Below are 11,270 nucleotides of genomic sequence, written 5' to 3'. Positions count from 1 at the left end.
AGGGCAAGTTTGGGCACTTAAATTTTTATTTGTATCAGCTATATTTATTAAAATAATGTTTATTCCCACAGTTTTTATGTCACCAAAGCCATTAAGACAACTTTAGGGTCTCGATTTGGCCCTCAAATGCATTAATAAAGTGGCCAAAAATAAGAAAAAATTAACAAAACTTCATGATTTTAATCCATACCTCAAACTTTTGGCATTAAAACATACATGACAACAACTCAGAAATACAACAATGAAAAACACACATGACGACTACAAATCATTAAATAATAAAATAAAAATCAAATAAATTGGGAGGTTTTTTCTTCAAAACTCGATTCAAGGTTTAGTGTGTCATCGAGGTATTCATCCAAACCCCCCAAATTCAAAGAACGTGCAGAAATTGGTGGTGGATGTGCACATGTCTGTGTGGGTGTGTATGCAGTGGTAATATATAACTCCAAGCATGTGAGCTTGGAGATTTGCTTGAACATAGAAAACATAGTCATTATGTCCTCACCATCGTTCAACATGCATGCCCTGCACTGGCCACAATCACCAACAAATGATACAGGTAATAAAAAATGTATATCATTGACCACTTTACCATTTGGTAGACTAATCTTGTTTCCAATGGCTTTTTTCAAGGCATCAAGTGACATTTTGTTGTCAAGTTCAATGATCTTTGGTGAACTTCTTACAAACGTTGAATCATGTTTAGTTGTTATGATGGCGGCATTGTAGTACACAATCGCATTGACTGATGATGAAGTCATGATTTAGGGTTTAGGGTAGTAGAAAGGTTTCTGATTGAGGTGATGGATCTGAATGTCTCAGTGCAAACCATATTTATAATTTTTAATGACTTGTCACTTACACTTCAAAAGAACAACCAAGATTCCACCAACAAAATGAATGACCTAGATATCACTGATTGGAGCAATGCATGTTAAAGGCCAACATCCCACCGACAAAGTCAATAGCCTAGATATCACTGATTGGAGAAATCACGTTAAGCGACCAAGATCATATCGACAAAATCAATGGCCTAGATATCACTAGTTGGAGTAATGCACATTGAACGACCAAGATCCCATTGACAAAATCAACAACTAAGATATCACTGAATGAGTTGTGCTACTATTAGATTTTTTCTATAAATACAATGCATGCATTGCATTTCCGTCATGGGTACACTAACTCACAACCTCACTTTCTCTCATTCTCATACATCCTTCTTTAACTTCTTCTTGACGTTAGTACCTAAGCCTAAACCATGGAATCTATAGCTGCTTCTCTTTGAAAACAACGCCTTCATAGATTTGGAAAAGTAAATAATACATTTTTTTGATTGAATGTTAATTATGTTATGATTCACAGATAATGATGTTGTTAATATTTTGATTTTTGTAGGTAACAAACAATGTAATCCAGTCATATGCTTCAGCTATGCCTTCTTCAAATGTTGCAAAGCTTGGACATGTTAAAATCAATGATGCTTTAGTGACTGCTTTGGTTGAAAGGTAGAGACCTGAGTCACACACGTTTCATTTTTCTATTGGTGAAAGCACAATCACATTCAACTTGATTTACACATTGACAGAAGACCAGTTCCTAGCCCAACATATTATGATTGGAAACAAATGTGTGCAAAATATATAGGTGTTATTCCTCAAAGAATTCACAAGTGGGATCAACACTTAAACTAAAATGGTTAAAAGAAAATATGTTGAGTCTCCCAGCAAAACCCATACTACAACAATTAGTAGCCCATTGTAGGGCAGCATTTTAGGGTTGATTGGTGGGGTGCTGATGCCATACAAGTCAAAGAACGGAGTTCACCTGATGTATCTACAACTGGGGGTTCAACATGTTTAGCACATTTGTACAGAGAAATGTGTAGGGCAATTTATCCCACATACAAAAAATTGGGAGGATGTACATTGTTGTTACAGTCTTGGACATGGTATTTCATGCTATTCATTAAACCAATGGCATACCCTAATTTCGTCTGGGGACTATCGTTTGTTGATCTTTTGATCCTTGCTAGTCGACTTGCGGTGTTAAACGCCAATTGTAGTGCGAAACAGATGATCATTCAATGTTTTGATCAAAGATGCGAAAATACCCAAAGGATAGGGCAAAAGGGTCATTTTAAGGCTTTTTCTGAACCCTGACTCGCCCAGGCTAGCCTCTGGCTCCCCTGGGCCACCAAATAACTTCATGGTGAAGTAAAAAGTTGCTTCAGGTTGAAGTAATAGCTCGCCTGGGCGAGCTGCCATGACCCCAAATGCCTTGTTTTGCTATAAATAAGCGTGAAGAGGGGCTGAGGGGGAGGTTCTGAAGTCCAGCGATGAAGGATTGGAGAGAAAGAAGAGAAAAACAAGCTAAATCACTGCCAAATTGTGACCATGATCATTCTTCGTTCTTTGTCCGGTTAGTGTTTGTCTTTAAGGTTTTGAACATGATTTATGGACCGTTAGGGGTCCTCTTTATTGTTTTGTGCATCTTCATCTCCTTCTCCTATCATCGGTAATCGCTTTTCTTTTGTAAAGTAAGTTTTAACTGATCATTAGTGCCGCAAGTTATCTTAAAAAAAGGGTTGAAGGTTAATAAGCAAAAACCAAGATAAAACCAACTCATAATTAACTTCTTTTTATCAAATATCACTTGAGATCGTTTCAAGGTCAAACGCCTTAACGATTTTCTCCTCTTTACAAAAAAAACAAAAGATCGTCTCAAGGCCCAACGCCTTAAATGACTCTCTCCTCTTTTCAAAAATCAAAAGATCATTTCAAGGTCCAATGCCTTAAACGACTTTTGTTCATAGTTAAAATCAATCTTTCAAAAAAAATGAAAATAATGTAACACACAAGCTTTCAGACTTTAAAAAACTACGTAGATCTGAATTCCTCATCGCACCTGAGGATACGTAGGAGCAAGGGCAACACCCTTGTCGACCCCCAAAAAAAATAATAAATATAAAAAGGAAAATACATAATGTTGAAGTCATGTTTTGCACACTTGATTAAAGGTTGTCGTCCCTTGTGACGGGCATGAGGGGTGCTAATACCTTCCCTGTGTGTAAATAACTCCTAAACCCTTATTTTCAAAATCCGCAAACCCTCTTTTTGATTTTTCTAATTTTTTCCTCAAATAAATGTTAGTGGCGACTCCATTCGTTTTCTCCCTTGGATACAAATGCATTGGCCCATCTATTTTAGCCTTTTCGCACCCCCGCCGAAGGGTAGGTTACGACAACCAAGTGTCAAGCACAAGCCATCATATCCACTTGCAACAAGGTAAACAAAAGTTTCTCATTCAAACAAAGTTCATTTTGTGGAAGCAATGACTTCCAAGATTATTTTGGTGATGCCAAAGAATCAAGAGTTAAGCAAGTTCCAAAGAATCAGGAGTCAAAAAGCTTCAAGAATCAAATTTCAAAGAATCAAGATTCAAGAATAATCAAGTTTCAAGATTCAATCAAGTTTCAAGAATCAAGATTCAAGAACAATCAAGATCAAGATTCAAGAATCAAGAAAAGACTCAATCAAGATAAGTACTAAAAGTTTTTCAAAACATTGAGTAGCACAAGAATTTTTCACAAAATCTTTAACCAAAGAGTTTTACTTTCTGGTAATCGATTACCAGTAGCCAACATTGTTTTTCAAAACTGATTTACAAAGCTGTAATCGATTACCATGAGCATGTAATCGATTACCAATATTTTAAAATGTTAGATTTCAAATTTCAAGAGTCACAACTAGTGATAAAACATTTTCAAATCATTTTAAACTTGTCTAATCGATTACACAATACTTGTAATCGATTACCAGTGTTTCTAAACGTTTTGATTTTTCAAATTTAAACATGAAGAGTCACATCTGTTGATGTGTAATCGATTACACTATGATGGTAATTGATTACTAGTGACTGATTTCGAAAAATAAATTTCCAAAAGTCATAATTCTTAAGGTGACTTGTTTCTGAATATTTTTTCAAAAGTCACAACTTTTTAAGTGACTAGTTGTCACTGCTCGTTGGGAAACGACCTAGGATCACTTCCTAGTTACTGCATTTTCATGTTTATTTGATTCGGGTACGACCTCGATCAGGTACCAATATATAATATTATTTTTTGAACACAAAAATTAGGTGTGAGTCATGTGCCCTTTTATATTCCTCATTATTTTGATTGACTTTCCTTTTTCTTTAACTTTCCTATTACGTTCCTACTCCATAAAATATTAAATATTTATTGTGAAGAAGACTTTTAAAAAAACTATCAAGCCAGGCCAGGCCAGGCCAGACTTTTAAAAAGATCAGGCCGAGTCAAAATAAAAGTCTTTGATAGGCTATAGGTCATGCTCAAGCCTCAAAGATTCATCGTAAGTTAGGCTCAAGCCTTTCAAAGTTTGGCCTGGCCTATTTCCACCCCTAATCACCTATGATAATATATAGGATCACTTCCTTACATATATGATTACAGGTCCATATCACATCTTACAACATAATGTTACAAAAGCAACTAGAAGCTACACGTCTGTCCAATACACCCAAGGGTGGTACATGATAGGGCTATGCTCTATAATTGTATATTGTTATTTCAATAAACAATCAGAGAAATAACATTAACAAAAACTACAGTCATTTCAAACAGATCTAAAGGGGTCAGAATGAGAGGAGGGAAGCGGAGAGCTTATTAATCTATTCCCTGCTCCAGGCTTTTGACCTCACCAGTTCAGCTCTCGTGAGTGCCATTCACAGTCAACTCTGCTTCGGCCTTGTTTATCTCATCAAGCTTGTGATGTTCTTCACCGTTCACTTTTGTTCCTTCTATTTCCCCAACTTCAAATTCATGAGTACTTTTGACGTGATCCTCTTTATTCACTCCTTCCACTTCAACCGTTTTGTCTGCAGTAGTGCATGTTTCCAATTTCTCTGGCTCCCCAAATCCACTATATTCTTTTGTCTCTTCCTGTGGTTGCTCAATCTTTTCTTCATCCTTTCTCAGAAAAACTTCAGAGCCCTCAGTTACTTTGTCATCAGCTTTATCTTTTAATGCAGGTAGTTCTCCATCAGCAGCATTGGATTTTTCCTCTTCAATAGGTACCTCAACGTTTTCTCCAGCTTTAGCTTCTTCTCCATAACGAGTGGATTTGTTGACATCTGTATCTTCCACACTCTTGTCATGATTTTCGTTTACAACAACCTTTTCCTTCTCTATATCATTATCACCCTTAGTGGTGTCATCAGCTTCTTGCATCTCTGCTTCCTTGGTCTCCTCTTCTTTTTCTTCCTGGGAAATTTCCTTTTGTGAAGCTGATGATCTTTTAGTACGCTTCTTTGGGGGCTCCCTCTGTGTTGGAGGAGCTGCCTTGGCCTTCTCACTGATTCTTGTAGATCTTCTTGGGGTCTCACCAGTGCCCCAGTCAAATTCTGATACAGCTGGGCCTCCAGGGTGTGCTTTCAAATATTTTTCCAGCTGCTTCCTGTTATTGATCTCCTCTCCTGTTGGTGCAGTGAACACAATCTCGTTTTTCTTTGGGGTACCAGCTTTCTTTGGAATGAACTGCAATGAAATACAGTATATGATTTGTGAATCATCTTACAGGAAAAAGCAAGCAACAAAACAACAATCATAAAACACATACAAGATTTTGGTCGTTATTGACTTCTTAAAGTAGAACCTAACGTTAAGAATAAAGCTCTATTCACTACTTTCACATCACAATTACAATTAGAGCCATTAGTATGGTACTCTTGCAAATAGAAAGTTACAGTAACATCAAAGATATAAAGAGCAAATCTCTTGAGAAAATTATTGTTCTGCTCAGTTATATATATATATATATATGGAGGGATCAAGTTCCTCCAAGAGTAACTTTAAGATAATTACTCCTCGTCTTCACCATTGATTTTCTTGAAATCTAATGGTTAAGATTAACTACTTTAAATTTCAAGAAAATGAAGGATGAGGATAGGGAGTAACTCTTAAAGAGTAACTCTTGGAGTAAGTTGATCCCTCCTCTCTATATATACACAAGATATGACAACCACTTTATAATGACTTCCATGGTTTTTCAGAGCTTGACCTCTAACTCTTGGTTTCAATGTTTAGTTTCACCAAATTATATAGAATTAAAAAAAAAGGAAAGAAAAAGTGATAAAACTACGTTTCATAGATATCCTACTTAGGTTGTATATTATATGTCCACATCCATCCATCATTATCTTTCTATTTCCAAATCATAAAAATAATATGTTGCCTTTATTGGGGCAGAGTCATTCTTCCATGTGCACTCTGAATTGGTGCCTAGTCAATCATCATTGGCTCTAACAAACTAGCAGTTTTTATTATTAAACTACAGGAAATGACATGCAAGGTACTAAATTAACCCTGTCAACTCAGAAGGGTTTTCTTTCCTTCTGTCAATCTTTCATTCAGGTAATACTTGGGAAGGGTGAAAGTTCATGAAAGGGTGAAAGTTCATGAAATGGTGTGTGATAGGAACTAAATATTTTACTACCGATATATAGGGATAAACCCCAATTACAAATATCAGAAACCACAAAAAAAAAAAAAAAAAAACAAAAGATAGAACACTGCAAAATTTTAACGGTCTGCAAAAACCTGCCACCAGCCCAAAGGCCGCAAAACTCAAAATAAAGACTGAATGTCCTCTCTCCTACCTTTCCTTCCTTTCATCATTTGCTTCAAACCCTTTCCCCTTCATACCCTCATTGTCATGTATGCATGGTTCTACAACCCAAATCCCTCTTCAGTCCCTAGCTCAGTATAATAATAGTGCATAACAACACAGAAAAGATCAAGATTTAACAATATCCAAGGCTTGTACAATGACCAAGAAACCAATACAAAAAAATTCACATGGAGGGCATATGAAGTTAGAAACTATTTCCTAAACTTGAATTGCAGTAATTAATAAATTAAAAAAGAATACTGTCAAGTAGCAAGTGGTCCCAAAAATTGTCAAAAGAAAATAAATACATTGATCTTCTATGTGTTTATAAAACATACACACATATTCCCTCTAATTATGCACAGTTCAAAGATTGAAATTAATTTTTCAGGGGTATGCAAGTGTTTAATAGGGTTAGTGTATAACAACCTTAAATAGCTATAAATAGGGCTCAATTCCCTTGAAACCCTAGGACCCATAAACTTCTCTGCTAAGTACTAGTTGAGTGCCCCCGCTGTTTTGAAAGTGCAACTGAAACCCTAAATCCCTATCTAAGAAGGCAGAGAACACAAATGTAGGAGTACTGGGAGGTCTGTGACAGCAAGAGGGGGGTGACAACAGCTGTACAGCAACAGTGAAAACAAAGAGCAGCTGCAAAGTGTTAGACCAGTGCCTGAGTTGCCCAAACAAACCCTGCCGGTTTATTATAGGAGGAAGGGCAAAAAGGGGAAATCAATAGTTGTATAGGGCAGTAATTAGGAGAAGTATATAAATAAGCCCTTGAGGCAGTAATAGAGGGCAGATTCTGATTTTGTATTTGTCAACTGGAGTTCCAAGGTGAAAGGAGAATTGCTACTTTAGGGTACCTGCTGGTACTTGGTTTCTTTTTCTTGGTCATCATGCACTCCAAGATATCTTTGATCTGTTTCATGTCTGGCACATGTTCCTTGATGTAGCCAATGTTGCATTTCAGCTCTGGCAGTTTCGCCCCATGCTCGCTGGTCAGTTTCTCTAGTGAGCTCACTCGATTATCCATGGCACCTTCGGATCCGGCAGGTCGGACCAAATTGTTAGGACCCACCCCTTTTCAGACTGGGTTGGATCTCTAAACCAATCATGAAAAAAAAGTATAGAATGACAGAGTGAAAAAAGAAAAGGGCAAGAACGAATCTTCTGTAAGGGGGGCCCTGATGTATAAGATCATGCATTACACAATCTTAACAGTGGCTTGAAGTCCAACCTCACCAACTTAAAAGAGCAGATCTAGAGTAACACAGAGCTTCCAAAATATTTTCAGCACAACCAGTAATGCGATATATTCAAAATAACTAAAGTCAAAAAGTGTATAATCTGCTGAATTATTTAATGCCCTGTGATTTGATGTGAGATCAATGCTACATAAAAATCAGATAATCAGCTCAGTATAAGAGAGCTAGTAGAACATCATAAGAACATAAGATTAAACAAGGACAGATTTAGAGGGGGGAAGGCAGGAATTCCAATCCCCCCTCCTTCAGGCTTTACATACATACATATATGGTCAACTTGTTCATAACTAGTTGATCAGGTTTATCCACAGCCAACTTGAACTGTGACAATTTTTTATTGAACTAGCAAGATTGAATGGCTTGCGTCCCATATTGGTCATTTACTTTTATATGTGGTTTGTATATGTTGTTAATGAGAGTTAATGAAGATTACTGAAACTTAATGAGAACATATAAAAACAGTTATCATAGTAAATCTATAAATGTGACTTCCACTAAAGATATTATAAATATATATTAGTTATTATTGTACACCACAGTAAATGTTTTTATAGAAGTGATTATTTATTAAATAATTATTTGTTAAACAAGAAAAAAAAAGTTCCACCCCCCCCCCCCCCCCTTTGATAGACTTCTTGATCCATCCCTGATTAAGTACCAGGATCTGAGAATGCAAAATTGGGTTGGATCTCAAACATAAAATGATTCTAGACATTTTGCAAATTTCTGTAGCTTTTCTTCTTTTCTCACTGCTAGAAAATACAAATCACTATCCTGATATATAACCACCTACAGCAGCTAATATGATGGCAGACAAATTTAAACAAGTTCAGTGCAATAAACACATACGCTAAAAACAATCTAGCAATAACCCCTTATTACTGGATTTTAAAAAAATAGAAAACTAAAGTAAGCCAAAATATACATTAATTAAAATTTTAAATTTAAATATAATGCGCATCGGTCCTACATGGCCTGAAAAATTGAGCAGTCCTACTTAAAAGTCAAGCAGTGCTGAACGAAAAACACATCTTGGAATAAATTACCAACTTCGCAAATAAAGGTGATAAACGTGTCTACGGATATATTTACATAAGACTCAATAGAATCAATCAAAACACCTTTTTTAATATCGAAAAATATTGGGCGCGACCACAAAACCCTAACAGACACTTGACACTCGTCTGGTAGATACTTTTTCTGGATGCATTTCCAGCAATTTCGAAGCACATGAATTCAAAATGACACAATTCGACACAAACTAGCCAAATTCACAAAAAGCCCTAATTCATGTATCGTCTCCGAGGCTCGGCATCACATCGACGCCAAAGTAAGAAGGATAACACAACAAAACCAACGAATTACGGTAACTTAGCACTTAGCAGCGAACTTCAACAAAACGAAATAGTCAAAGCGAAACACTGCAAAAAAAAAAAAAACACAGAAAAGGAGAAACAGAAGAAAGAGTGGAAAACCTGCTTCTTCCAACCAGGTGGAGCAGGAAGCTCCAAAGACAAAGTTTCCTCGCTCGCGCCACCCTCCTTCTCCACTGCGCTCGCCATTTTTCACCTGCAAAATTTAGCTCGAAAAATTTCCCCTTATTTTTGGAAATAAAAAATTTGAAGAAAATGATAAAACATGAACGAGGAAATTTTAAAAGAAACAGGAAAAACTAACTTTTTTTTTTTGTTATGTGTTTTTATCAATTCTGGTGTTTATGTGAAATTGAGAATTGTAATGCTTTGTTTTGGTGTTTGAGGTTCAGAGGAGGATAAAGAGGAATAGATTAATTAAGAGGAAGAGGGTTGAGAGTTAGGACAGGTTGTAGAATCACCAGAAAAAAATTTGAAGAAGCAGTTCAGGTCGATTCGATTTGTGTGTTAGGCATCACTTACTAGTCAGTAGCGTCAAGGTGCTCTATCCTCCTGCCACCTGTCCCTTCTTCTTATTTTTTTATTTACTTTTGTTTTATGCACTATTTTTTATTTCTTTTACTCTATTGGATTTTAATTATAATATCATTTCAACTGATTCATATTTATTAAAAAAATAATTAATTTAATTTATTGCATTATTTATATTATTATTTTAAAATTATCTTTCCTTATCTTTCTATTCACTTTATTATTTCTCATTAATATTTAAAGAGATAATATTTAAATAAAGATATGTAAAAAAATTAATATATCTAAAACTTAAAAAATAACTTTATTAAAAAAAAGTATTTTTTTAAATATTATAATTAAGATCGAAGGAAATAACCTTTTATTCCTCCAACTGTCCCTTTTTCTTATTACTTCTGTATTTCTAGTACTAGTTTTTTTTTTTTACTTGTATAGGATAGGATAATAATTCTTTATATCTCTTATAAAATTTGTAATATTTTAAATAATTAAAAAAATTAATTATATCATAATTAAACTTTATGATAAGTATATGTATAAATTATACTTTATATATATATATATATATATATATATATATATATATATAATAAAAACAATTTAAACTATAATATAAACTTATTTCTAAAATTCATGTTTTAGAAAATACTAAAATTTAATTTACAGATGAAGGTAAAAGGTATACAAAATAAAATGAAGATAGTTAATAGTTTAACATTTTTTTAAGGAGTTAATAATTTAAGATAGATGAAAGAAAACAAAATTTGGTTAATTTGAGTATCATTATTATAATTAGGAGGAGAGAGGCAATCTCTGTCTCTTTACATATTTTAAATTAAAAAAAAAAAAGAATTAGAATTTTTTTAAAGGTTTAAAAATTATAAAAGGGTAAAATTATAAAAAGTGTAAAATTATAAAAAAAAATATTATGGACACCAATAAAGAGTATAGATTAATAGGATAGATGCTCTTACTTTTGTAGTAAAACAAAAATACTCTTACTTATACTTATTATTTTTTCTATTATTTTTGTTTTTGCAGTGACTTATTTTTTAGTATTTAGGTAGGATTTTAAAAAAATTGAGAGACATCATTGTGCTAAGAATGATATATACTATCTAGTTTTGATTGCTATTAATTTTTTTAGATTAGATTATGAAAAAAGATTAAATTATCCCTAAATGTCATAAACTAAAATAGATTTGTTGTCTTTTTAGTCCCAAATTTTTTTAGGATTTTATTTTTAGTCTCTTTTTTTTTACTATTTTTTGTATTTTGGTTTTTTTTTTCTTTTGGTTCTTACTTTTAGACATTTAATGAAAAAAAAATAAGAATTGAAAAAGTTAAAGAATATCGACTGATAAGAAAGAAAAAAGTCAAAGAATTAAAACAAAAATCCTAAAAAA

At 34.1% G+C, this 11,270-nt stretch overlaps 1 protein-coding gene across 1 annotated transcript; it reads right to left on the bottom strand.

The window, feature by feature from the left end:
• Nucleotides 1-4,322: 4,322 nt before the first annotated feature.
• Nucleotides 4,323-9,838, bottom strand: LOC114416717 (methyl-CpG-binding domain-containing protein 11-like). The gene is made up of 3 exons (XM_028381694.1): nt 9,638-9,838; nt 9,436-9,529; nt 4,323-5,560 (listed from the first exon to the last, which is right to left on the bottom strand). The coding sequence occupies exons 2-3, from the start codon at nt 9,520-9,522 to the stop codon at nt 4,730-4,732; spliced, it is 918 nt and encodes a 305-aa protein (XP_028237495.1). The 5' UTR covers nt 9,523-9,529; nt 9,638-9,838; the 3' UTR covers nt 4,323-4,729.
• Between the last annotated feature and the right edge of the window lie 1,432 nt (nt 9,839-11,270).

This window comes from Glycine soja, chromosome 6, assembly GCF_004193775.1.
Source record: "Glycine soja cultivar W05 chromosome 6, ASM419377v2, whole genome shotgun sequence".
In the NCBI taxonomy this organism is placed as follows: Eukaryota; Viridiplantae; Streptophyta; class Magnoliopsida; order Fabales; family Fabaceae; genus Glycine; species Glycine soja.
The sequence above is the reverse complement of the archived record's forward strand: the minus strand, read 5'-3'. Positions and strand labels throughout refer to the sequence as shown.

Coding starts and splice junctions, on each gene's coding strand:
- LOC114416717 (XM_028381694.1), bottom strand. CDS start 9,522: ATGGCGAGCGCAGTGGAGAAGGAGGGTGGCGCGAGCGAGGAAACTTTG. Junction 5,561..9,435: donor CACCTGGTTGGAAGAAGCAG/GTTTTCCACTCT, acceptor ATTTCATTGCAG/TTCATTCCAAAGAAAGCTGG.